The sequence below is a fragment of the Arachis hypogaea genome, chromosome 5 (genome assembly GCF_003086295.3).
Source record: "Arachis hypogaea cultivar Tifrunner chromosome 5, arahy.Tifrunner.gnm2.J5K5, whole genome shotgun sequence".
Classification (NCBI taxonomy): Eukaryota; Viridiplantae; Streptophyta; class Magnoliopsida; order Fabales; family Fabaceae; genus Arachis; species Arachis hypogaea.
In genome coordinates this window covers 2,371,013-2,398,963 of record NC_092040.1, presented here as the reverse complement: position 1 = coordinate 2,398,963, position 27,951 = coordinate 2,371,013, and the positions used below count along the sequence as shown (strand labels likewise).

Sequence of the window (27,951 nt, the reverse complement as noted above, 5' to 3'; positions counted from 1 at the left end):
AGTGTGTTATTTTATTTGGCATATAAGTAAATAAGCGTACTAACAAATTTAGCAAACGAAAACTTACATATGGATGTGAACTTAATTTTTTTCTATCTATGAAGTGAATGAAACTCGGGTAGGCTTCCACCCTGAATTCCTTTTTCGTTTTCGGGGATATGAATTCCCCCCTTGGGTGATTCGAAAGTGCCATGCTCTGCAAGAATTGCGAAACAAGAAATGAAATACTGAAAATACACAACTTACACCCAATCTAACCTAAAAATTACACCCAAATCAATGCAGAAAATACACCCAAAGTTCGTAGAAGTAACACTTACCACAATATCGGGGGGGAGACAGTATATTTGTTCCTGAAACCTCTTTTCATTTTTCTGGTTTAGGATGAGGCAGATGGCAGATACAATCTAGAAATATATGCCGAAATCAATTTTAAATTAATAAACATTGCAGTTGACTTTGGTGTAAAAACATTAATGTTAGTCTAAAATTACCTGAGATTCTATATCACTTTTTGCCTGGAGGGATGCAAGGTGCATTCTCATCAAAATGTATTCTCCTTGGCCAATCAGAGTGCATATCTCCTCATACTCGTTAGTATCACCATTTGCGTCTTCAGTCTCGTCCCCCAGATGTAGCACTTTTGTTTCATATCATCCGGAATTTGATTTATTGCCCCAGGAGTTTCAAACTTTGCAGAACTTTCTCCCCCAGTCTCCCTCTGAATTTGTGGACTTTCGTCTTTTCCCTTTGCCGCACTGCTTGCTAATTTTTGGACCAAACTGTCTAATTGTTCTAGCATACTTGCAGTTTCTGAAGATTTTTCCCTTTCTGTCTCCTGCGTTGACGCCCCCTCCTGGCTTGAATCTGTCAATCCAAGGCTGAATGATGGCATCCCTGGATCTGTTTTAGGAACATAGGTTGCTGTCCGTGCCATCATCAACAGGGCAGCAGCGTCTTCTGCGGCTGGATGACTGCGTCATGATGTATAAGAATAAGAGTAAGAATAAGAATATACGGATGATAAGCAAAGATTGATGTTAGTCTGATGTACTTACATTTTAGTTGGAGCTGGGGGAAGCATGAGTGTGGTTTCTTGAAGTTGTTTGGGGGTTTCAGGAGTGCTGCACAGTTACACAAAATTAATCATGGTGTAAAAAAAAATTGATCAGGAACAATATACACCCAAACTGTTAGCAAATATACACCCAAACCCTAAATAAATATACACCCAATACTATTTTCTTACGTTTCTCTAGTCCCTTCAATCTGTAGCATAGGGGTTGGTTCGAAATCTGTGTCAGTGGTTGTTTGTTGGGATGTCGGCACAAAAACCTGGATCGGGACTCTAAACAAGAATAAAAATGAAAGGTTAACAATGTATTTGAAAATAATAAGGTTATAAGGTTGAAATATTCTTGGAAAACTCACATTGCAAGCGCTTCCGACGGTGTTTGTTCCCTAACAACCATCATATTCGAATCAGTCGGAGTCAACCTAAAATACACCCAAAGAAGGTCAAAAAATACACCCGAACAATTCAAAAAGAAGACGGGCTTTGTTTTTTGAGAACTTACATACTTGCAGTTTTTGCTTTTTTTTGCTGCCTTTTTTTCTTGAATAAAATAATAAAGGGCTTTTTTTCTAAAAAAAGTATATACAGAATTAGAAGTAGAAGGTATTAGAAGAACAAAAGTAACGATTATTTGAAAGAGAAATTACATGCTCTGTGACGGCTGGTTTACACTACTCTGTTCTGTGCGTCCTTGAGAGGAAGGATCATCACTTCCCAAGTTCACAGCCGGTAGTCTAAACAGATTTCATGTTATTCAAACGAAATATACATCTAACTTAGTAAACAACATACACCCAACTTGATCCACAAAATACACCCAAATTGTTTCACAGAATACATCCAAATCATGATAACAAGATTTTATTAAATAATAAAGCTTCTTACGTTTCAGAGGACACATAGTGACCTTCTGTCGATCGCAGGTCAGCTTGGTTCTCCCTGCGAAACAAGATACAATTATTAGCAAACAAAAGACACCAAAATCTCAAATACACAGCCCAGCAAGACATACCCCTCTGCAGCAGATTTATCAACGTTTTCCCTTAGTCATTCATCGAGTTCGTCACTTGATATTTCATATCTGTCACTACATTCATAAAATAAGACGTTAACAAAAATAATTACGATGATAGACCGTAGTATAGCTTACGAGGTACTGTACCCGTCAAAGTATTGATCTTCTTCAGGAGGTGAATCCTCCACAACAACTTTTTTCTTTTTTTGTTGTGTTCTGGGTGGAAAAAAAACAGTACTAATCAGAAATAAAAAATTAATTTTATCACAGAATTTTATCCAAAGAATTGCTTACTTTTTTGGAGTTGTTTTTGTTTTTTTCTTTTTCTTCTCCTTCTCCGCAGGTGATGATTCTTCGCTCCTATAAGTTAATAATAGACACTTCAGTTAATACACGAAATCTTTATAATGAAGCCAAAAGGAAGGAGTATTAATTTCAGGACATTACTCATCACTTGGTTCAGATTCAGATTCTGAATCAGAATCTGACTCCTCTTGCCTCTGCTTTCTTTTTCTTGAGTCCATTCTGGAAGGCAAACAATTGTCATTTAGAACATACTAAAAATACACCCAAATGAATTCACGAGATACACCCAACTAAATATACAATATACACCCAACGCAGTAAACGAAACACACCCTGCTTAATAAGCTACATACACCCAACGTGGACAAACAAAATACACCCAAACCGAAAAAGAAATTACACCCAAGTATGGTACTTACTTTTTCCCCTTTTTGCCGGGGTGTTTTCTTCCCGAATCCTCTGAGTCTTCTTGAGCCTCAGACTCAGAGGTAGAAGTGTCACTGTCAGTAGTTTCTGTCTGCGAAGACGATGTTGGGCTCGCCTTCCTTTTTTTGTTTTTTTTTTTATTTCTTGTTTTTTTTTTCTTTTTTTTCTTTTTTTTTTCATTTTTTCTCTTGTCTCTGCCATCTTCACAATCCCCTGAAACATGAGATATTTTAGTTAGCACCATTCGGGTAAATAAAATACACCCAACTTATTATGTTTACTTACCAAAATTTCCTCTCTTTCTGCAGTCATTCTTTCCATCAACTGCTCCTTAGTCCAGTTGGCAATCCAGGGCTTTGGTGGTCTTTCAGTCCTGTTCTTGCCTTTGTTTTTTAAAAGATGAAAGTAGATTATCATCAGGGCGAAGAGGCAGCCATTAATTGCCTTCTTCTTCTTCTCCTGGTAGTCTGTGATGCCCTTGACCATGAAGGTCAAAACATGCCCCCCCAGTTTCTCTCCGATATGCCGTCCATCTTAAAAATTGGGGCCAGGTGCACGGGCGATATTTTGTTTATCGTCGTTGGCAAAAGGAACGCCATCTGTATGTAGAGGATGAATATCCTCTTGAACATCAGGCGTTCCTCTTCGTTGCCAACGCCGATTTCCATCATTTCATCGGTAAGACTTTTGAGGGTCTTACCCTGGAATCTTCTATAAATTATTTTGTCATCATCAGAAAGTTTCTTATACTCAACTTTCTCAGGAAATAGATCTCCTACAAAAAGGAAGGCAACAAAGCATCCAAGTCGGTTCAAATACACCCAAGCATCAACTTAATATACACCCAAGCAACAACTTAATATACACCTATAATTTTGAGCTAATTACCTGTTGCATTGATGCCAAGCGCATCACCTATTTTTTTTGGGGTTATTTGGAAAGAACCATATCCTGTCTTCAGTCTGTTCTCCCCAAATTTGAAGTTGTTTGCCAGCTCCCTTAAGAGTTGGTGATCCACCCTTAGTGGTGGGATGTGCATCAACCCACCGAATCCAAGATCCCTCACAATCGCCTTCTTCTCCTCAGTCATGTTTCTGAACTTATCATTCAGGAGATGTGTGGCACATTTAAGGTCTTTTGTTTGGTTTCTTGCTGCCATTTTCTCTGAAACTAAAAATACACCCAAAGATATCAGTAATATACACCCATATATATATGACTCAGATACACCCATTAATAACAATAAGATACACCCATTGATAACAGTAAGATACACCCATATTATGAGTCAGATACACCCAAAGATATCAACAAGATACACCCATTGATAACAGTAAGATACACCCATATATATGAGTCAGATACACCCAAAGATATCAACAAGATACACCCATTGATTACAGTGAGATACACCCATAGATATTATTCAGATACATCCATATAGATATCAGTCAGATATCACTCAACCATGCTTCAATATCAAGCCACATTACAAGGTTAAGCAGTTTACACCCCCGAATCTACGGAATAAACCCCCAAAAATCAACAAAAATAGCAGGAAAACTTAGAACAACAACGTAGAATGACGTAGAACTTAGAAGAACGACGTAGAACTTAGAACAGTGTAACAAAGAAGCAAGAATAATAGTAATCCCTAGAAGAACGACGTAGAAGAAAAGTAAAATATACAGGAATCTTAATGGACTTACGTTGAGTATTGTTGCTTTGTTTTTTCTTCAGATTCTTCACGGAGAGTTTGATGGTGTTTTGATGGAGTTTTCGAACAACGATTTCTATATTTTGAACTTTGATTTTCGCTCGAAAATGGGAGGGTTTCCTTATTTTCAAAGCGCCTTGAGAAATGGAAGAAGTGGAAGAAGTGGAAGAGTCTGCCATACGTAACCGTTCGAGTGTTGAGCGCGTGATTTTGACGCGCCATGTTATCTATCTTCATGCGCGTGAGTTCTCTTTGGGCTGGACCAACTTGTATGCTTGTAGACTTGTATGTGTAGCAGGCCCGGATTTAAAAATAGTATGATTTTATTAAATTTAAAATTGGATAAAAATATAAAAAATAAATTCGATCATTATTTAAAATCGAATCTAAATCACCACAAATCCGATTTCATTCGTTCATGTCCATCCTAGCTACACATTAACTATCCATTTTTATAGTCATGGTCTCATTGAGTCATTGGATCTATATATCATATCTTCTCACCCGTGGTATATACTCTATGGATTTAAATTGCTTTCATTTTTACATTATATCTTATCAAATATATGCTACTTTCTTATGTATATTTATTATATGAATTCATATCTCAAGCATCTTATTAGTTTTTTAAGAAGTAAATATTAAATAATTAATTATTTTGAACAAAAAATACTCACTTGTTAAATGTTGTGGGACAAAAGTTTTCAACAAAGGGATCAACAAAAGATTCTTAATTACCATGTTGATTTAATACTTCATTCGAATCTTTAGATATTTATGAATTTTGATAATGACCATTCCGGGTTTACTAAAATATATTTTTATGAAATTAAAAAATATATGTCTTAGAGTATAGGTAATAGAGGTCTTATCGGTTTGGTTTGGTTTGGTTTTGGACTAAAAACTAATCGAATCGATATGTTCGGTTTTTACAAATATCGATTTGCTGTTTTTACGATAATCGAATCAAATCGAACCAACAACAATTTGATTTGGTCGATTTTTCGGTTTTTAATTCCTAATGAGCAGAATATGAATCACAATAACTAAAGGTTTAAAATAGTTAATAAACTGAAATAATAAGAGTACATCACATCCAAATTCAATACATTTTTAATCTATCCGAATAACTAAACAATAAACATAAAACAATGGAGAATTCAGAAGAAAAATGAGGAGCTAGAGACTTAGGGTTAGGAGAGGCGCTGCGAGCTTAAGAGACGCTGAGTGACTTGGGCCTTGGAGGATTGGGGATTTTTGTTGTTAGGTTAAAGGTTAAAATGGTTAAAACATTAAGATGTATGCATATCTTCGGTTCGGTTTCTATCGAACCAACCAAAAAACGAACCGAACCGATTAGTTTTGTCAAAAAAAAAGATTTTCAGTTTTTAGGTCAGTTGTTGTAATTTTCGATTCGATTTTACGGTAATTTTTTATCCGGTTTAATAATTTACACCCCTAATAAGCGGAGTTCGAATGGATTCTGAATTTTAGAACTAAAAGCTTAAATTCTATTTCCAATTATGCGACAACTTTAAGAATTTAACCATCTTGATGCAGTTGGTAACTGTGTGTTGTAAATGAAGTGGGTGGGATTCTCTATAGTTAGGCTTATCACTAGTTCCAATAAGCATCTAGTTTTGTCAAATCACACTAAATTTAACTTTGTGCTACTTTGATGCATTCTGTCACTATTCAAAGTCTACCTCCTCATCCTCCCCCCAAATCTTTTTCTCTTTAGGTTCTTGTTCATCTATTACCTTTCCAGTTTTATTGAAAAATAGTTAGTTGCAAGTTGCCTTTTTTTTCAATTCAGCTCTGTTGAAAACTTCATAATCATATAAATATGATAGACAGAAATATAATAGACAGAAATATAACAGCCACATACCTACCTTCACTTCAGTCATAAAAAGTCAGGTACTTAAAAGAAAGAGATACAAAATAACTGTCCAATACAGATTTCATCACCAACCTTTACAAGCTAATCTAAGTACCACTTAGACTAATAATCATAAATAATAAAAAATAGGACCACATATTCAAAATATAAAGTTCCAACATAGCATATTGTCTCAAAAGGTCAATGCAAAACACACACCAGAGCCACTTTACTTGAGGAGCAGAATATGAGAAGGTGGTACTTCAATGCAAAACTAACAGCAAAACACTTCTTCAAATATGCGAACTTGAATATGAAAGGTCAAGCAAGCTGGGAATCTTGATAGAACCGGAAAACTACTTTCTTCTTCAAGTGTAATTTGCATGCACTCATGCCTACGCTGCAACCTCAGCTTCAATGAAAAAAAATGAAGAGATGTCTCTGTATGATTGAACATAGAATTTTCAGGTTGTAGAATAAGCCAAAGAGTGTCATGCTACAAATGGATGCAAGTTTTATGAACAACGTTGAAGTTCAATTTTGCCATAATTGGTCATATTAAAGAGGGTTATATGCGAGTGGAAACACAAAACTTACTCTTCAACACATCGAGCCACTGTTTTTCATCCTTTTCATTGCGCAAAAGACTTCCAAGAACTCTAGCTGCCAGAGGAGAACCTACACAGTTTTTCACGATTTTTTTGCCCATCTCTGCCAACTCTTCATGCTGCGTGTTGGCTGACCAAATGCATAGTGTGTGAACAATAACCAATTGTCGTCCTTAGACAAAGGCTGCAAGTCATGAGTAGAGCATGTTGACCATGTTCCCATGACAGATGCAACTTTTTGATCTCACGTAGCGGCCAAAATTGAGACACCTTTGGTTCCGCTACAATGCAACACAGACATTTAGTCCTCCCATTTGACATTGTCCCACACATCATCTAGAACAAGCAAATACCGTTTTCCCAGCAACACTTGTTGAATTTTGTTTTGCATTGCTTCTAAAGTTGAGAGGTTTGGGTTCACTCCGGTGGAGGATTCTACAATGGACTGTAGAATTCTCATGATATTGAAATTTGTGGAAACACAAACCCAAATTCTCAAATCAAAATGCTGGATCACCCTCTCATCATTGAAGACCCATCGAGCAAGTGTTGTTTTTCCAAGTCCCGCCATGCCAACATTGGGATACACAGAGAGGCCATCAATGCTACTGGCATGCTTTGTAAGAAACTCTACAATCTTCTGTTTCTCCTGGTCTCTTCCATACATCTGGTGCTCAGTGATGGCAGAACTAGTTTGCCGCAGATCATCATCAATACGCTGGAACCTCTTGACCCTGTCTTCCATCCTCTTGCTGATAGCATGATGAAACAAAATAGTCTTGGGATGGAAGCGGGCTAACCACCCTTCACTTTGAAGACGGTTGGATTCCATTTAACATTCTTTCAAGATATCTTCCAACACATGCGCAGCATCGGAAAGCTTCTTCAGCCAGTCCTTCATGGCATGGCTTGGAACAATGCACGGATTGCCTCGAGATTATCAGACAGCTCTTGGATCTGTGAATCAACACCCGAAAGTGCTGCAATCTCATTCTTGACACAAGTGTTCAAGTTTCCAATGACAATTCCAAGCAAAGCATCAGCTGCCATTTTTAGAGATTAAAGCAAGAATTTGTGAGTTTAGAGAGGATAGTTTGGATTGCATATTCACAGGTTTGCACAAAGAGGATGACACCACTCTCAATGTATTCTCAACTCAAATCCATTATTGCTTTTCAGATAATCAACCATTAGAAAAGATTAAAATTATGGGGTGGGTTCCATTGCAGAGGGATTCCTACTTGCTCTTTGAGGAAACACACAAGGATTCTTACTCAAAGGATATTAACTAGCCAGTTTTGATATTAAAAAATCATTTTTAGAGTAACATTACCTAGCAACCTTTCATCATTCACATACAACTTTACTCTGTTCTTCTCTTTTCTCTAGTTCCAAGCTATGATACAAGAATTCATTGTCATCTTTCTCTTTTCTATAGTTAGAGGCTAAGAATATTTGTATTGCATTCTCGCTCATATGGAATGAACAAATTTCTTCCATTGAGGTTTTTGGATGTTAGCCTTAAAATATTTTATTTGATTGTTACGACATGTGAACAGAGAACATAAGTGATTAATTTTTTTGTTTTGGGTGCATATCTTATGTCTTCGTTTTGAGATCGATTTTTATAATGTGTTAACCCTCTCGGTGAGCTCTTATAAATGCCATTCTTCACTTGCAATGCACACCCAACTTGCTATGGATTTAACCATTCACTTAATCACTTCCACGTATAAAACTATAAATCATGCATCTTTTAGGTTTAAGCTTTTTGTATTCCTAATATTATTGAATACTCTTTCCTTAATAGGATTACTTGTGCAATAAAAAATTGATTATTTTCTTTCGTGTTTGTTTACTGTCTCTTCAAACCGCATGAATTTTTGCATTATCAGATTAGTGTTTGTGATAGTTTCTGTGTTTTTGGTAGTCAATATAATTGGTACTGCCTTATTTTTCTATTCTTTGACTTTATGTCTACCCACTCAGTATGAGATACTGATACACTACTCAAGTCTTTGAATTCTTATGTATTGTAGGCCAAATCTACTTACATGAAATGCAACTCAGTTTGCTAGCTAAGTTTAACTTAGTTTACTCTTTCTATTGATTTGGTGGAAACATTCATCAATATTCCAACTTTTGAATAATTTTGACTATTTTAATAGTAGTAAGAATGAGACCAACAAATGTCAATGAATTATAACTCAAATGACATAGTCTCTCCATACTCACCTAAGAGGTTGCGGGTTCGAGTCTTCTTATCTTTGATAAAAAAAAAAAAGAAAAAGAATGAGACCAACAAATAAAGATGCAAACCTTGGTATCTTGTTATTAAGAATCATGGCTAATCATCATAGAAAATGATAGGTTATGGTTATGAAAGAAAAACAAAAAAAACTTCTATATAATTGATCAGTCTGAAATGTATACGGCTAGATGAGCCTACAAAATTTATACATAATGATAGAATCAATATAATATTAACCTATAAAAACTAAATTAGATATAAGTCAATCACAAGAGCCGACTTGGCTTATTAAGGGGGAGAATATGATAGGTAGGCGATGCTTTTGCATTGTTCAGCAAAATGCTACTCCAAATATGTGCACTTCCATATCCAATAATGTCATGCTGGAATCTTGATAGAACAGGGAAAAAGGTTTTACTTATGGTCGACATACTATATCTGTCATATCAGCAAGATGGTATAGCTTTTCATTTTGCCCTTGCTTTTTATTCTATACAAGAAAGAAGATTTATCTAAGATATCCTAACCAAACAATAACATAATCCATCAACTTATAACTCAATCACAAATAATATCAGGGAACGAAATTCAAATCATGCAATTTAGTAAATCTATTTAGCTCAAACATTCTTAGACTTGTCTAAAACAAGAATGCATAGTAACTAAGTTACTCATTTGGCGTTTACTGGAACAGATAAACATTTCTTCAAGATTAAAAATAATAATAAAAAAAAAAAAGTAAAAACAGAAAGAGTTATGCCACTCAATGACCAATGCTAACCATTGTTTCAGTGGCTGGTCGCCTGGTCCACAGAGTAAAATTCTTTATGTTGCAGAACATGGCAATGACATGTGCAAATATTGGTTCCATCTATTTGCTTTTCACTCAGAGCTGATCAACCATTCTGTCAAATTCGTAATCTGGAGTGAGATAATAACTCTGATCTCTGGTTGACTTCCTTGGATTCCATTTTGTACTAATTTTCTCTGCAACAAGGGTTTGAAATATCATTCAAAAGATCGGATATTATTTTACAAGGACAGTTGCGACAAATCAATGGAAAACGAAGAAAGGAAACAAAGATGAATTTACCACAAAATGTCTCTTCCTGCACTGCAACCAATTCGAAATGTGGGATGTGAGCAATGTTTTGCCAGTCTTCCCCAGCTTCTCTCTTGCATTGCTTTGCAAGCTTCGGGCACTCATTAATGTATAGCTTTTGCAAGTTGGTCAGGTGCCGAAAGCCACTGGGCAGTGACCTTAACTCAGGACACAAACCAATGTGTAACTGTTGAAGAGAAGTCATATGTCCCAACCACTCTGGCAATGAATCTACATTATATAGAGTCAAAATTTGGAGGGAAGGGATGTATTGTAACCCTTCTGGTATGATAGGGTTATTGTCCTCACCAAATATTGTAACATCAAGAAGGGAAGTTAGCTGATTCATGCTACTTGGCAGAGCTACCAGCTCTGGACAAGCCCAAATCTCAAGGCGCTCAAGATGCATTAGGTGCCTCATACCTTCTGTCAAGTTATTTAATCTATCACAGCACATAATCTTCAAAATTCGAAGAGAACTCAGACCTTGCAACACATTCTCTGAAAGAGACTCAAGTTCATCACAACCAAAAAGTACTAATTCCTGCAGTACGTTGAGGCTGCTGAGTTCATCTGGTAATACCTTTTCATAGAAATATTCAATTCTTAGGGTCTTAATATGATGCATATTTTGCACAATCGGTTCAGGGAAGGAAGCAATGCTCTTATTACCATTATAATCAAATACAGACTTCAATCCTTGAATTTGAAGATGTGAAACAGATGGAAGGTGAGGCAATTTTAATTTGGGGACACATGAGATGCTTAATTCAGAAAGAAGTGGGAGCATCTCTGCTCTTTCATCTCTCAGCACCCTCTCCAAATTTGGCAACTGGAACAAAGTCAGCTTCTTCAAGGACTTAAAAGCCTTTTCCTCTGCACCCTCGTATGCATCATCATCAATGTACTTCAAATCTCTCATTCCACATACAAAAAGAATTGTTAAATGTGGTAATTTACCAAGTGCAGGAAGCTGCTCACAATTATTGCAGTCATAGAGTATAACATTAGTTAACCTGGAGAGAAGTGAAATATTATTCATCCAACTGGGCATTTTTGTTCCATTATAACCCTTCATCCCAAAACTCTTGATATTGGAGTGGGCTTCAAGGGCTTCAAGAACTTTCTCATCATCATTACACTGCAAATTAGCATTACTACCCCATGATAAGTATAAGCAATTCAGGTCCTTCTTACTAGATAAATTAGCAGCTTTAGCATCACATTCATTAGGGACATGTTCAAGGCCTTTGATATGTAGCTTGCCACCAAGTTGTAAATCACGTAACTCTGCCAAAGTAAACCCTTCCTTTGGATGCACAATGAAAGTACTTAATGTTCTTAGACGCTTCAAATTTCCAATTTTGGGAGGCAGTGCTACCAATGACTCGCAGTTTTTGACTATAAGATGTCTGAGATCTTGTAACTGTGTTAATTGTTTGGGTAGACAGGAAAGATAATCACAATCTTCAAGCTTAAGAATTTGCAACTTTTGCAACCTGGAAACAGACTTAGGTAAGGTTGTGATGGAACTATTATAGAGTGTTAAGTACCTCAAATGTGTTAAATTCTTCAGTGCTGAGAGCTTAGAAGAGCTCGTAGTTAAAGCACGGAGAGAACTGATCGTTGGCAGCACACGAGAATTGCTTAACGTTGGATAAAGGTTAATGAAAGTCCTCAAGGATTCAGCTTTCTTCAAGGCACCTTGATTTAAGTTCAACGTTTCATAAAAGTCTAAGCAACTCACATGATGGACTCTGCTTGTCAAACTGGTCAAGTTTGCAGACTTAGAGACCACACATTCTTCGCCCATTATAGATTGCGCAAGTTCAAGAAATAAATCATGCATCTTGAATGTAATTGTACCCAATGAATCAGTCCTCACGTCTTGGAAAAATGATTTCTGGCATAATTCATCCCACACTTCATTACCAACTTCCTCAATCTCCATGTTCCCTCTAGCTTTAATGAGTCCATTGGCCATCCAAAGGTGAATTAGTTGTTCCTTCACAATCTGAAAATCTTGAGGGTAAATGGCGCAAAAAGAAAAGCATCGCCTTATAGACAAATCCAAATTAAAGTAGCTAATTCTCAAAGCACCCATGATAGCATTACCCTCAGGTATATCCCATAACTTACTTATCTTCACACTGAGCCATTGTTTTACATCATTTCTAAAACGCAAAAGGCTCCCAAGTGCTTTGGATGCAAGAGGGGAACCTGCACATTTTTTCACGATCTCCTTGCCTATGGTCACAAGCTCTGCACGCTCCTCCCTCTCTTGACCAAATGCATAGTGTTTGAACAATAACCAGTTTTCATCCTCAGATAAAGGTAACAAGTGATGAAACGGGCATGTTCCCATGATGGAAGCAACACTTTCAAGTCGAGTGGTAACCAAAATTGAAGCACCTTTAGTTCCACTTCCACATTGCAGGGTATACTTCAACTTCTCCCATTTATCTTGATCTTCATTCCACACATCATCAAGAACAATCAAGCACCTTTTGCCTAGCAACTCTTCCTGAACTCTCTTCTGCATCGCTTCTAGAGTAAATAGGTCCGGGTTCTTTTTAGTAGCAGATTCTACAATTGACTTCAAAATTCTCATCATATTGAAATCATTGGAAACACAAACCCAGATTCTAAAATCAAAATGTTTGATTACCCTTTCGTCATTGAAGACCCATCGAGCAAGTGTTGTTTTTCCAAGTCCACCAACCCCAACAATGGGATACACAGCAAGATCTTCACCATCACCATCACCAGCACCCGTTGAAAGAAGCTCCACAATAGTCTCTATGTCCTGGTGTCTACCATAAATTCTCTGCTCCGTGATGAGAGAACTCGTCTGGTGCCATTCCTCGTCTTCTTGAAGCCTCTCTACAACCCCTGGCTGCAACTCAAACCTTCTTCTTTCTTCATCAATCTGCAGGAACCTATCTCTAATAGCTTTCATCCTCTTACCAATATCAAAACGAAACAAAATCATCTCCGGATTGAAACATGAAAAACAATTTCCGTGCGGGATTTGCAGAGCGTTGAATTTTATTGAACACTCATCCAGCATATCATCGAGCACGTGGGCTGCATCAGAGAGCTTGTTCAACCAATCCTTAACGGCGTGGCTTGCAGTGAGATTACTGGATAGTTCTTGGATCTGCGATTGAACACCATAGAAGGTTGCGAGCTGGTCCCGCAGAAAAGTGTGCAAGTTTTCAACGACAATTCCAAGTAGAGCGTCGGCCATTTGCAGATATGAGAGCTACACTGCAACGAGAGAGAGAGAGAGATCGGTAATTTGGCTTCGTTTGGTTTAATTATGCACTGAAGATTTCAATGGAGAACGTCATCCATGGTAACACGTAAACGGTGGCTGGAGGTAAAAAACTCGCCACTCATTTTGGTACCGTTTGATAGTAGTTTTTCTAACTAGAAACTAGAAAGTCAAATTAATCTTTTGACTTTGACAAACCAGAATCTAAGATGAAGATTTGGAGTTCACCTTTTTTTCTTTTTTGGTCTTGGGCTATGCCCAAAAACCCTACCCGAACCCACTACCCCAACCCGCCCGAAGCCGAGAAGCTCTTTCCAGTTTCCATGGCCACCATGCAATGACTATGGTTAACCCTCTTTCCAGTTGATCCTCGGGTCTGGATTCAAGTCGCGAATCGGTTGATGAGATCCAAATCAGGTCTCTCTGCTGGCATCACCTCGGCAAGAAGTTCCGCCTCAGAGGTTAACGAGATAGATTCTGGTGAAGTCCTATCGGTCAGTGTTCTTCTTTCGCCGGGGAACTCCATTAAGTGTATGTTTGGACGTCATTATTTTGTTAAAAAAAGATCTTTTTCAATGAAAAAAGATCTTTTTTATTTTTTAACGTGTTGGACAAATTTCTAGTAGTAAAAGTAAAAGCACTAGTAAAATCAAAAAAGATCTTTTTTAAAAAGCTGTAATTTACATCTTTTTTTAAAAGATCTTTTTTCCTTAAAAAAAAAAAATGTTTTTACAAGATGTTTTAAGATCTTTTTTAAGATGTTTTTCATGTAATAAATAAACAAAAAATACTTTTATATTGTTATACCCAAACATAATTGATAGATAAAAAGATCTTTTTACATGAGATATCCAAACATAAAATTACTTTTACTTCTCTATAAGATCTTTTAAAAAAAGATAATTCGAAAAAAGATCTTTTCTTAGAAACTCACCCAAACAAGCCCTAAATCTTCCAACCAAGCTTGGTACCCTTCCTTGTTGCTGCTTCAATCTTTGCCTGGTCCATCCCGTGCACGCCATTGTTCGACAGACCTTGCGCGGACAGCTTGATCACTCCCTGGCCACCGCAATGTTCCTCTTACCTTCACAACCTCCTTCATTCCTTGGATCTTAAATGAATGAATTTGATGCTGTACTCTCCATTCAATGGCGCCGTTCTCATTAACGCCTCATCGCAGAGCGTAAGGGAAATGATTCGGTTCATATACAGAAACCGCTCAGACGTGAACCGGAAGCAAACTGCCGAACCAGACGGGAATCGGACGGCCGAAATCTGAACTGGAACCCAGTTCAAACTAAACGACGCCGTTTCGCGAGACTTTAAAAAAAAAAAAGAAAGAAAACCATCGCTCAGCTTCGTCCCCCCCATAGCCCCTTCCTGATTCAGCAAACAAAGCATCTCAAAGGCTCAAACGGCAACCCTAGCCTCGACGGCCACCCGTCGTCTTCGTCTAGCAGCTTCGTCGTCGTAGCCGTCGCCTTCGTATCACCGCCGCCATCTCAATGTGTCTGATTCCTCTCGTGCGCAACAGATCCAGTGTGTGAGGTCGCGTTTTGAATTTTGGCATGAAGTTTTTTAGTTGTTGCGGTTGGTTCTGTTGTTGCCGAATTTGTGTTGCTGCTCCATTGTAATTACTAATTTGCAATCATATAACTTTTGGATCTGAAATTCTGGTTGATGATTGTTGAATTGTTGCTTGATTCTGGTAAGATTGATCGCATATCTGGTTGTTAGGGATGATTGAACCATCTTAGAGCTTTCCTTTCCATAAATCATTTAATTGTTAGTTATGCTGATGTGCTGTTCTGAAATGTGTATTCTTGGTGTTGATTGAATCATTAAATGATTAGTTCACTGCTGTGCTTTTTTTCTGGGTTAATTTTTGGAAAAAAATTGTTGATCTTTGTTAAAATTGTGCTGAAATCTTGCTAAAATTGTGATAAGCTGAAAACCTTGTTAATCTTTATTGAAATTATAATGAAAATTTTGTTAAAAGTTTGTCAGAACTTCTATTGTTAGAGAAGAAATAAATTTTGTCATCTTTGTTTTTAATAAATAAATAGATTAATTGAATTAAATCAATTAACTAGATCAGCAGATGATCGAATATTTGTTATTGATTTAGATAATTCAGTAAATTTTTTTTTTGTTTTTTGGTGGCATCTTAATGAATTTAATATTAGTATAATAATTAATGAGTGATAAATTGTTAATAATTAATAAGATTAAAAGTTATATTAGATTTTGATTGATGTAGAGATTTAAATTTAAAAGACATTTTAAAATTTGTATTGGATTATAATTACACACAATCTCTCATCAGAATCTAACACCGGAGAACAACTGCACGCTAAGAAACTTCCATCCAGAACCTTCGAGATTTCATTGTTCATGGACTCGCTGCCTGCACCCTCTCACCTCTCTCCTTCCGCACTCTCCTTCCTTGACGGCAAGTTCCACACCAATGACGCTCTCTCCGAAGCTTCGACTCTCGTCGCCGAGCTACAGACTCAGTGCTCCGAGTTGGATCGGTCTCTGAACGAGTCCACTCGCCGACTAGGAGAGGGTCTCTCAGCTTACACTTCGTTCTCGGATGACGTCAACGACCGCCTCAGTGCCCTTGCCTCCACTTGCTCTTCCAACGCCGTGCCAGGTTCGGTTCCATTGATCTTTCTCTTTTATTTGGGTTTAATTGTAGGGTTTTTGTGGTGTTTTGAATTTTGCGAAACTGAATTGGTTTGTTGTTGGGTGGAGATGGAGGAAGAGGCGAAGAGGGTGATGGCAAGGGTTTCAGAGAGGAACTTGCGGCTTTGGCGAAGGAAGTTGCCAGGTTGGAGAACGTTCGTTTTTATGCAGGTTGGTTATCAGTATTATTTTTTGGTTTTCAATTATCACTGTCAGAAGAGCATGAATTGGATGGAATACTTGTGTCGTGGTTACTTTTGTGAAATGGATTTGTGGTTCTCAAATATATGTTGGTTTGCTTAGGCTGATTTCTTAGATATCATACTGGTCATACTTGTTTAATAATGCTGCTTATTTCAGTATACGGCTAGTGCAACTTTTATTAATACTCTGATGCTGCTTCTTACAGAAACAGCGCTGAAACTTAATACTTTGATTGGTGATATTGAAGATGCTGTATCACATACCATAAACAAACACCTGAGGAAGCCTTCTAGTCAGAATTCAGAAGTGAGAAATCTTTCTTATCATGGACCCCAATATCCATTGGGAACTATTGCATCATTACATCGTTGATGTCGGCTAAATGTTGCAGGAAATGCGTCTGGTTGCTATAAACATGCTAAAAACAACAGAAGGACTATTGACCTCAATTACAAAGACACAGCCTCAGTGGAAGCGTCTTTTATCAGCAGCTGATCATAGAGTAGATCGAGCTCTAGCTATCTTAAGACCCCAGGCAATTGCTGATCATCAAGCACTTCTTGCTTCCCTTGGATGGCCCCCACCTCTTTCTTCTTTGGCTTCTGCAAATCAAGGACTGAATCCTCTACTGCGTATGCAAGCAGATGTTAGACTCAAGTACTCTGGAAACTTTCTTGCTTTGTGCAACCTACAAGAGTTGCAAAGGCAAAGAAAATGTAGACAGCTTGAGGGCCATGATAGGGAGGTTGCTCGGCGACAACCACTTTGGGTAATTGAAGAGCTTGCAAATCCCTTGTCATTGGCTTCCCAGCGACATTTCTCAAAATGGATTGATAAACCAGAATTTATATTTACGCTTGTATATAAGATCACAAGCGATTATGTTGATTCAATGGATGAAATGTTGCAGCCTTTGATTGATGAAGCAAAAGTAATTGGCTATAGTTGCAGAGAAGAATGGATTTCAGCAATGGTTACTTCCTTATCAACATACTTGGCAAAAGAAATTTTCCCTAGTTATATTAGTCAACTAGAAGAGGAGAGTGTTACAGGTATTCAATCATCTGCTAGAATATCGTGGCTGCATCTGATTGACCTGATGATAGCTTTTGATAAAAGGATCAAGTCTTTGGTGGAGCGTTCTGGAATTTTGCTATTTTCTGATGACAATGGTATGTTGCAGAGGATTTCTTCACTATCTGTATTTTGTGATAGACCAGACTGGCTTGATCTGTGGGCAGAAATAGAGCTAGGTGATGCCCTTGATAAGCTTAAACCTGACATTGAAGATGAGAATAATTGGAGAAAGAAAGTTGAAGCTGCAGTTCTCTCATCATGTACTGATAATCTCAAGTCTCCCCTAATTTCCAGTGCATTTCTTCGCCATCTATCAGCTGTTATTGAACGATGTAGATCATTACCAAGTGTTACTTTGAGGTCCAAATTTCTCAGATTAGCAGGTGTGCCTATTATAAGAAAATTTTTTGATTCCATACTTGTCCGTTGCCAAGAAGCTGAAGGACTAACTGCCTTAGCTGATGATGATGCTGTAATTAAAGTAGCAGTTTCCAACAATGCTGCCCATTACTTTGAATCTGCATTAAGGGAATGGTCTGAGGATGTCTTTTTCCTTGAGATGGATCTGGATCTGGATGATAAAGCAGAGTTGCCAAGTAATGCAGATAGAAATGGCGAAGTTTTGTCAGAGAGTTCTGGTAGGGTCATCTTGGATGACGAGATCAAGAAGTTAGAAGATTTTAGAACAGAATGGGTTGAAAGGATATCTCTAGTTATTTTGAGAGGTTTTGACGCTCGATCTCGAGATTACATCAAGAACAAGAGGCAATGGCAAAAGGTTGAAGAAGGGTGGACTGTGTCGAAGACACTGATAGATGCCCTAGATTATTTGCAAAGCAAAATGTCAGTTGTAGAAGAAGCTTTGAATAGTAGGGATTTTGTTGGGGTATGGAGAAGTTTGGCTGCTGGAATTGATCAATTGATTTTTAATGGTATTCTTATAAGTAGTGTAAAATTTCATAATGGTGGTGTCGAAAGATTCAGCAGCGATATTGGTGTTTTATTTGGGGTATTTGGGGCGTGGTGTTTGAGACCGGAAGGATTTTTTCCAAAATCAAGCGAAGGTCTTAAGTTGTTGAAATTGAATGAAAACAGAGTGCAAGAATGTCTTGCTGGTGGGAAGAGATGGTTGAAGGAAAATGGGATCAGGCATCTGACTGTAACCGAAGCAGAAAAGGTTGTGAAGAATAGGGTGTTCTCAAGTTGAAACTTTTTTGCTTTGCTTCATGATGTTTTAAAATTTTTGGAAAAAAATTATGATATTTTTTATGTGTTAAGATAATGTTTTTTCTATTGACTAGATGTGCGGGCAAGACAAATGAACATTATAATAACGTGAATGTAAAGCGGGTTTGGGATATTGTTGGTGTAAAAAATAAAAGAACATTATTATGATTTGAAGAACCATATATAAATTTTTTTAAGCTGAAATAGGTTTAACTTAATTTTAAATTGTTTTTTTATTAAATTTTTAATTTTTATTCTAAAAATATTCTTGACTAAAAAAAAGAAAAAAAAACGAAACACGGTTAAAGAAAAGGGGGATGGTATCAGTTGGAGGAGGGTTGGGTTTTGGTTCAGGGAGAAAAGGGGGAAGGGAAGGGGAAGGGCCACCGCCGCTGCTCCTCGCCACTGTCACTCCCGTTCCTCGTCGTTCAGTCTTCGTCGCTGGATCTCATTGTGAGGGTGGACGTCGCGCGCCGCGAGCCGTCTCCTTCTCCTTGTCCTCGCCGACGTCATCGTCTCGCCGTCGCCCTCATCTCGCCGTACCTCCTCCTCCTCCTCGCACCTCATCTCGTCGTTTGTTTTGGTAATTATATTTATAAATTTTTTGTTTTTGTAATTGAAGATGAATTTGGAAAATTTTTATTATTGTAATTGCATATGAGTTTTGTTAATAAAAGAGGAAGAATTTTAGTTTTGAGTTTTGTTGATAGTTCTGAGTTTTGATTGTTCTGATTTTCTGAGTTCTGGGTGGGGGTAGGGGTGGTGGGTTCTGAATTTTGTTGTTTTTCTTATGATTCCATTATCATTGTTGTTGTTGTTCTTCTTCTTCTTATATTTCTTTTTATGATTTCATTATCTATTGTTCTTCTGATGATGACCATGATGATAATGGTGGTGGTGGTGGTGGGTTCTGGTTCAGCTTGGGCTTCTGTTCTTCTTCTGGTTGATTTTGGTTGATTTTAAAGAAGTTTTGATGATGATGATGACCATGATGATAATGGTGGTGGGTTTTGGTTCAGTTTGGGCTTCTATTTTGTTTCTGGTTGATTTTGGGGAAAAATGTGTTTTAAAACTTAGTAACACTTTGAGGACTATTTTGTAGCGAAAAAAAGGTCAGAGATGAAATAAATTTTTAACTCCTATTTTAAGTGTCAAAATCGTACGTAACCCAAAAAAATTACTAAGGAAAAGAAAAATAGGCAAAGAGTATTATGTTATTTTGTTCTTCATGAATGATAATGTGAAGATATAAATTATAGTTTGAAATATTTAGCATTTATTTTTATCATTGAGATTGACTAAGATTTGATTTGTGTTAAAAATGAGTAATGAAGAATGATTTTAACGAAAGAAATGATGGTGTAAGCCTTGGAATAATAGTTGTGAAGTAATAATTATGGTAGCGTTTGTTTTTAAAAGACAGAATAGAACATGACATTGAGACAGAAACGATAAGACAGAGACATTAAAAATTATTCTTTATATATTGTGTTTGGATACGATGTACAAGACACTAATGTAATGTCTAATATTATGTTTGGATACACATGGACATGATTAAAATATTATATAAAATGACTAAAATAGTCATGTAATTTCAAATTTTCTATATCAAGTACAAACTAATTTAATAGAGAATGAGAATAGAACTTGAAAAAAAATATTTGAAGGGGACAAAAATTTTAATAAAAAATTATATAATAATATTTATATTAAAATAAAATTATTTTATTTTTAAATTTATTATTAATACGTAGGAATACATATAGTTAATATTAACAAAAAAATAAATCTGAGTTTGATTAATAAAAAATTTCGTCTAGATTAATAAGCTAAATTAATTTTAAATAAAAAATTAGTTTAAAAAAATCCATTTTTACATAAAAAAATTAATTTTTGCACATAAAAATCTATTTTTATTTAGAAAACCAATTATTTTTTTTTAAATTGATTTTTCTTTTCAAAAAATTGATTTTTTTTAAAATTATATAAAATCAATTACAACTTATAAATTATTTTTTAGTATTTTAAAAGAACAATTTTATCTTTGATAATATTTATCTTTCAAAAATTTGAAGACTAATTATTTTTGTTATTATTTTTATTACAAATAAAATAATATAATACAATGTTAAAATAATATTTAAGTAAGAATGATAATTATCTAACTCAATAAAAAATTCTATAAAAAAGAAATAGTACCTAAAAAAGAAAGAAAGAAGGAGAACATACAGATAGAGAAAGAACATGAAAAAGAAAGTACGTTTCTGAGAACAATGCAAATTAGAAAAAATAAGAAGGGGCAACCGTGTAATAATAAAAAATATCTATGGATAAAAAGAAAAAAAATCATAAAAAAAGTCTCTATTCCTCTTCCAAATTCCGTGTCCATCGTTGTCCTTCGTAAAAAGAGTGGACATAAAATTATAAGGCAATCGTGTTTGTCAGAGGAGACATGGACAGAGACAATGTGTCCAGAGCAATGTTCTAAAAACCGGACTGGACCGGCCGGTCGAACCAATTTAACTGCGAACCGACAATATTAACAATCTGGTCAAGCATGTAAAACGGTAATAAAAAAACCGATAAAAAACTGTTGAACCGAATGAGAACCGGTCGATCGAACCGAAGCGGAACCCGGCCGGTTTACACAAAAAAGGAAAGCTCCTTCGTTTCTTTCTCGCTTTCTCCCTTTCTTTCTTTCATTTAGAAAGAAATCCCACAAACCCAGCACTGTAAGCCTACACCACCGCCGCAAGGAGTGGAATACTGCCGCCGTCCGTCGCACTCAAAGTTCGCCATCCGTCATCTATCTTCCCTCGTGCTCCTAGTATTCAACCCCTGTTCGCTGTCACCGATCGCGGCTGCTTCCTCGAGCTCGGCGTCCGTCGTCTTTGTCTGCTCAGCCTTCCTTCCGTCGTCGTTTGTTTGCCGTTCACGTTCACGTCTTCGTTCAGCTGTCGTCTTCGTTCGCGTTCTTCGCCGTTCACGTTCGCTTGGCGTTCACCGTTCGCGTTCACTCGCTGTTCACCGTTCGAGTTCGCGGTTCGTCTGGAAGCCACGTTGCTCCGGTTCAAACTCTGCGACCAACCCGCGCGCTCCACCCAGCCGTCGAACTGCTCTCTTTTGTCGCCGTGAGTTCCCTAAACCCGCCACCAGACAATACACTCACACAACACCAATGCTCTTCTTCAAACTCTGCATCTTCTGATTTCTATTACAATAAGTAATTATTTGATTTGGAAGTGGTTTGGATTTTTTCATAGACTGAATAAAGTTACAATAGTTATGTTCTCTTCTCTGTCACATTGAAATTAAGCTTTGAATTCTCTTATTTCGTTTTAATTTTACCGCACTCAACATGTTTGATGAAATGCTTTAATCATATTTCTGGTTGGTTTTATAATTTCTAGCTTTCAGAAATTTAGTAAGTTGATTGCATGTGAAATTAGAATAATTGGATCATAGTAATTAAGAAATTTTAGCTGCACAAATAACATCTTTGCAGAACATATTAGCATGATGATTCCACTTGCATTAGTGTTCTTCTGGTAGATTTTAATTGTTATTGTGAACTTGTTAATTTGCTAATTGTTTTTGTGTTCTTATGTTACTTTTAATTTTTTGCTTTTGTTGTGATTTTCTGTTCTTGAACTTGTTAAGTTGATAATTTGCTAAATTGTTGGGCTGCTGTGTTTTAATTTGCCAAATTGTTAGGTTGTTGCGACTTAATTTGTTGGATTTTCTATTTAGGTCATGTTCTTGTTTATTTGCTAAATTGTTGTTGTGTATTTATTGTTTATTTGCTGGATATTGGTAATCATTGTCTTTGAGATTATTTACTATGCAGGTTTAGTGTCATCACTGTTTTGGAATGTTTTATAATGTACTAATGTTTGTTGCTGTATTGTAATTGCCGGTTGCAGGTTTAGTGTGATTATTGGTTAATGTTTTGTAATGTTTGGTGCTGAATGCTGATTGTTGAGTTCAGATATGGTTGTTTATTTTGACTTGGGTAAAGAGACTTATGGTCATTTTTTCCTGCCTTAAACCAATTCAAATGATTATTTTCAGAGGATGAGCACTTATTTATGTATCTTGAGAAACTGTCTTTGTGTGTTATGAGCATTTGGTGAAGCTTGTATTGTACCTATTCAAAGTTTAGTTTCACCAAATGGTCTTCAAAGCAACTCATCCAAAATGCTGCTGCACAAACCCAAGTCTATTGTCTCTTAAAGCCTGTATGCACCTTCATTTGGTGAAAGCCTTTCTAGCACTAGTCCACTGCCAACTTTGTTATTAATAATGTTATCAAATTTATTTATCCAAGTACTATGTTTTTTTTTTAGTTGTATTTATGATAATTCATTTGATATTCTTTCTATTCTTGTCAGATATTTTTTTTAACATTTTGTGTACTGATGAGGAATTGTATTTCATTAGAAAAATTTCATACTACCCTATACCCTCAACTTAATACTTGCATATTTATAATTTATTATTCTATTCTAAAACGGTTTTTTCGGTTGAACCACTGGTTGGACCGGTTGGACCAATAAACTAATGAACCAGTGACTAGAACGGTTTGATGACCGGTCCGGTTCTTAGAATTTTGGTCCAGAGACACTGAATTAGTGTATTTTGTGTCCATCCTGACAGGAAGGACACAGAGACACTAACAAGGAACACAACTTATTTTTCATTTTTTCTTTCATTATTCTTGTTAATTTTTTATAATTATATTTTTTATTATTATATTTTTCATCTCAAATTTTTTGAATGAAAAAAAATGAGAATAAATTGGATTTTCATAATTTGTTTTTGTTTATCACCAAACAGAATACAAGAACACAAAATTTTGTGTCTCTGTCCATTAGTGTCTTGTCCTGTCCTGTTCTCATAAACAAACACAGCCATGGAGACGGGGACGGAGCATGTCCCCGCCCCCATGGGACCCATTGCCATCACTAGGTTCTACGGTGCCATTTGAGCCGCTAGTTATATTTAAAGAAAAAATAGTTGATTTGAATATTGTTCTTGTGATCCTAAACTTTGTATGACATTTGATAAATTTGCTTCGTTTTTTAATTTCCTTAAACAACCTATTCATATTGTGGTTGTACTTTACAGAAAGAGTGCATTGTAATCATGGTCCAGTGGCAAAGGCATTTCTTGCCAGTTTTTCGTCAAATTGCACACACTGCTACCACCTCATCTCCCCAAGGTTGGTGATTTATGTTTTTAACTATTTCCTTCTTGCAAACTAGGTGAAGTTGTTCATGCTTTACTCTTATTTTTTTAGGTTTTATTAAATACTGTAGAAAACCTATTTCTGTACATTGTAGGTAAGGGTCTGACGACATTGACAGCAAGAACAATACTATTGCCCTCAATTTCAAGTCGTAGCCCTGTTTATCACTCTTTCCAATACCAGGTTTTGATTTACATTGTGACTGATCATATCACGTTATAAGCTCTCTACTTAAACTCTATTGACAGATAGTTGGAGTTTACACGGTTCTTTTGTTTTAGGGAATTTCGGGTTCTACCTGTTTGCTTTCTAAGTCATCAAATCTGGAACAAACACCAACTTCCTCCCCGTTAGCCTTAACTTCCTTTTTGGGTAGCAAAGAAGCTCAAGACCAGAAGCAGACACCTGTTAAGAAAGAAAGAGTTCAAGCAGTAATGTCAAAAATAAAGCAGGTTTGTTTTTTTCCCTTGTGTAATTCTGTTATCTTGTATTTCTTAAGTAATTGCTCAATTTACATTATGGACATGACACAAATCTTTTGATTTCATTGGTTTTCTTTAATTTATGCTAAAGAGTACTTATCATTCAAATAGTTTAATTCCATTTCATTTTAATAAAAAAGCATGTCTATGATTTGTACTTCTGCCTCTGACTCTGTTTTGAAAATGGTACTTCTTCCAAAAGCAACAACAAACGAACCCCTTTATTAAGACAACCCTATTATGAAGTAGTCTAACAGAAAATGAGAGGACTGAGAGATGCTTCTTACAAGAGAAAAAAAAAACAATAAATATGATTGAAGCGCAGGTTTCTACTTTCTAGTGTCTAAAAACGTCTGAGAGAGAAACTCCTATTAAAACATCAATCTTTCATCCTGAAAGGTGCTTTTAACAAAACTATTATGATTTAGACAAGGAAATTGTTCCTGCTTAACAGGTTCAGTCACTGCCATTGTGCTGACTGTATTCATTTCTACCTCGATTTATCAGTTTTTGTATGTAATATTCTTTATAATCATTATTTCCATTTTATCTTGAAGTAAGATTTTCGAAGATTCCTGAACTTTTGAAATGCCTTATAACCATTGGGCATTTCATGCTTGACGATATGATACACAACTCAACTCAACTCAAATGCTTGCACTAACTATGAAATGCCTTTCATGCCATTCACAATTATTGTTATATTATTATGGATAATTCAGTTTTAACAGCATAACATTTGGTGCTGCAGTGATTTTGTCAATGCCAAATTGCCAATATATCGTGAATTGCTTATGGATATCATTTTTTCCCCTGGTAATATGGGTCATTCTGAAGTAACTGCTTAAAATACAATGTTAGCTAGTTCAGACTGCAGTATAGCAATAGTTTGAAAACTGAAAAGTATAACATGATCTGTTTCATCCTGAGACCATTGGTTGAGCATCTCTGAGCGTGCCCATAGAGAATACCAGGTCACCAAGTCAAATGGTGCCTCTGCCTACTTTTTGAGAAACTTTCTGTGTTTCTTCAGTCAGCATAATTTTCTGGTCAACGAAAAGCCACCCTTGGATTGAATGCTATGGAAACATGATCATAATTTCTGGGTTTCTGTTTTTCTGTGGTCCAGTTAGCATATATGACTGATTACCTTATTTTTCAACGTGCTTTCTCAGAGTCCTAAGAAGGTCAACTTGGTTGCTGCTTTGGTTCGTGGTATGCTGGTTAAAGATGCATTGCTGCAATTGCAAGTGACAGTAAAGCGAGCTTCAAGAACTGTATATCAGGTAATAAGTGGTATTACACTGTATTTTCATTTCTTTGTGTAGACAAAACTAAGAGTATTCAATTGCTTCTTCTAAAGCACCATACAGCATCAAGGCTAGGCTGTTGATTTATCTGCCCTCATTGGTTTCTAACCAAGAGTTCGTATTTCCTTAGAACAAGTTCAGCTGTTGGTGTAGTCGGTCATTAAGCCTTGTATCTTAGCAATATATCTGCAACTCTCTAAAGTCACAGATTCATTCATTCACAAAATAGACCATAAAGATCAACTTCTTTCTTACCTTCAGGTACTTTCAATGTTGTTGTGCTTTCTCTCTAGCTACCTTATGTCCTTCTCTATCATTTTCTACATTTTTTGCTTTCTGGATTGCTCAATTTTTTCTCCTCCACTTCGGTCCACAATTTCAAGGGCCTTATTGTTGTTGTTGTTGAGTTGTTTCCGTGTGGCCTCAAGGTCACGGGTTCAAGCCGTGGAATTGGCTACTTATGTAATTATCAGGTTAGGCTGCCTACATTACGCCCTTTTGGTGCGGCCTTTCTAGGATCCTGCATTAACACGAGATGCTTGTCTACAGAGCTGCCTTTATTATTATTATTATTATTACGCACTGCACTTGTAGTTTGTTTCCTACATATATTTCAGCTCCCAAAATTTCATCACTTCTTCCCCTTAATATTACCATTATCTAATTCTATGGGATTGTTCCTCCTTTTCCATGATCTGTGCTGGGAAATGCAGAATTGGAAACTTATGTTTTAAAGTTATAAGCACTGCAGGGTATTACTCAAGCCCAAGGAAATGCCGTAAATAATCATGGATTGGATGCAGAGCGCCTCATTGTTGGTAACGCTTCAAATTTTGCAATTGTGTAACTTAATTTGTTTAGCCACTTTGTTTAAATCCGTGCTGATGCTGTTTCATATTTCTTGCAGCTGAAGCGTTTGTTGGAAAAGGATTATTCCGGAAGAAAGTTTCTTACCATTCCAAAGGAAGAGCCGGCATCAAAGTCAAACCGGAATGCCGGCTAACAGTTGTAGTAAGAGAAATAACCGCTGAAGAAGAGGCGAAGATTGCGAGGTTGAAGGTTCACAATTTCCGCAAGCTCACGAAGCGTGAGAAACGGCTTGTGCCGCATCAGCTTATTGTGTCCAATCCTGTTTGGGGCCGCAAAAACAAATCTAGCGATCGAAACTCGAGTGCCACTGCTGCATGAGCTTCTTAAATATTTCAGAGTTTCAAAATAGTTGTTTAATGGTTGTGGCATATTCTTGTTATCCATCTTCATGTGATAGAAGTAGTTGTTAAGAAATATCCTGGCTAGTTTCACATCGAGAGTAACTCCAAATGTTAGGATATTATGGAGAAATTTGTCTACCCCCTAATTCTTCCACAACCACTCTTTCCGGATTTGGCATCTAATTGAATTGGAGAAATAAAATAGGAGAATCTATGTCAAGAATGATCAAAAACAAATACAAGTCAGTCCATGGGAGTCACAATTTAATTGATATTTGTAATCCAAAGCTAATATTGAATATATATTAATTAATAACATGTGGAGAACTTTTATCTTATACTATAAAAATTTATTAGACTCTTAAATTTTGTGGAATTTTGTATTAAGAACTCCAATGAAAATATTGTGAACTATTAGATTGTTAGATAGTTTAATATATTTAATTGAATATATTTGATTGAATTATTTAACGATTTATAATATCATTTTCACAAAAATGCTTTTATGGAAACAGCCACCTCATTCGAATAATAAAATTGTGTTTGAACAATTCTCCTCTTTTATTATTAGGAAAAACAACCATTTATACCCATGAAATTTATACCCATGAACTTTACAAACGCTGACGAAAGTATTCATTAAAGAAGGAAACTAACGTAGTATCTATCAAAGATGGATTCCGTACGACAAAAGTACCCAAATCCAAAATTTATGTTAATTTTTTAATAAAATTCCAAAATTACCTCCATCATTATCTTCAACCCCTCATCTCTTCTTTCCCAAAAACAACTGCCTATATGTTCTACATCCGCAATTGTGAAAAATATTAGAAGAGATAACT

At 36.3% G+C, this 27,951-nt stretch overlaps 4 protein-coding genes across 11 annotated transcripts; 2 read left to right on the top strand and 2 right to left on the bottom strand.

Moving 5' to 3' along the window:
- Window positions 1-6,401: 6,401 nt before the first annotated feature.
- Window positions 6,402-7,861, bottom strand: LOC112800139 (disease resistance protein RGA2-like). The gene is made up of 2 exons (XM_072196235.1): window positions 7,019-7,861; window positions 6,402-6,862 (listed from the first exon to the last, which is right to left on the bottom strand). Exon 1 carries the CDS (start codon window positions 7,859-7,861, stop codon window positions 7,331-7,333), a length of 531 nt encoding a protein of 176 aa, XP_072052336.1. The 3' UTR covers window positions 6,402-6,862; window positions 7,019-7,330.
- LOC140172920 (disease resistance protein RGA2-like) lies at window positions 6,402-13,927 on the bottom strand. 5 transcript variants are annotated; one of them, XR_011861812.1, is made up of 4 exons: window positions 11,055-13,844; window positions 10,374-10,965; window positions 10,062-10,267; window positions 9,407-9,770 (listed from the first exon to the last, which is right to left on the bottom strand). XR_011861812.1 is itself a non-coding variant. In XM_025842236.3 (2 exons), exons 1-2 carry the CDS (start codon window positions 13,630-13,632, stop codon window positions 10,167-10,169), a joined length of 3,360 nt encoding a protein of 1,119 aa, XP_025698021.1. In that variant the 5' UTR covers window positions 13,633-13,927; the 3' UTR covers window positions 9,855-10,166. The 5 variants fall into 5 exon arrangements, 1 of the variants encoding a protein (XP_025698021.1); XR_003201339.3 differs by lacking the exon at window positions 9,407-9,770 and adding an exon at window positions 6,402-8,072 and having other exon boundaries at window positions 10,374-13,927; XR_011861810.1 differs by having other exon boundaries at window positions 10,374-13,844.
- An 89-nt stretch (window positions 13,928-14,016) lies between these two features.
- Window positions 14,017-19,059, top strand: LOC112800140 (RINT1-like protein MAG2). Of its 4 annotated transcripts, none has more exons than XM_025842241.3 (5): window positions 14,017-14,153; window positions 15,986-16,315; window positions 16,417-16,518; window positions 16,757-16,857; window positions 16,943-19,059. In XM_025842241.3, the coding sequence occupies exons 2-5, from the start codon at window positions 16,054-16,056 to the stop codon at window positions 18,833-18,835; spliced, it is 2,358 nt and encodes a 785-aa protein (XP_025698026.1). In that variant the 5' UTR covers window positions 14,017-14,153; window positions 15,986-16,053; the 3' UTR covers window positions 18,836-19,059. The 4 variants fall into 4 exon arrangements, with proteins under 4 accessions (XP_025698026.1, XP_025698023.1, XP_025698024.1 ...); XM_025842238.3 differs by lacking the exon at window positions 14,017-14,153 and adding an exon at window positions 14,616-15,367; XM_025842239.3 differs by lacking the exon at window positions 14,017-14,153 and adding an exon at window positions 15,045-15,207.
- Window positions 19,060-21,530: 2,471 nt separating this feature from the next.
- LOC112800138 (uncharacterized) lies at window positions 21,531-27,447 on the top strand. The gene is made up of 7 exons (XM_025842235.3): window positions 21,531-21,989; window positions 23,986-24,079; window positions 24,201-24,289; window positions 24,388-24,558; window positions 25,764-25,874; window positions 26,650-26,716; window positions 26,806-27,447. Exons 2-7 carry the CDS (start codon window positions 24,004-24,006, stop codon window positions 27,084-27,086), a joined length of 795 nt encoding a protein of 264 aa, XP_025698020.1. The 5' UTR covers window positions 21,531-21,989; window positions 23,986-24,003; the 3' UTR covers window positions 27,087-27,447.
- Window positions 27,448-27,951: the final 504 nt, after the last annotated feature.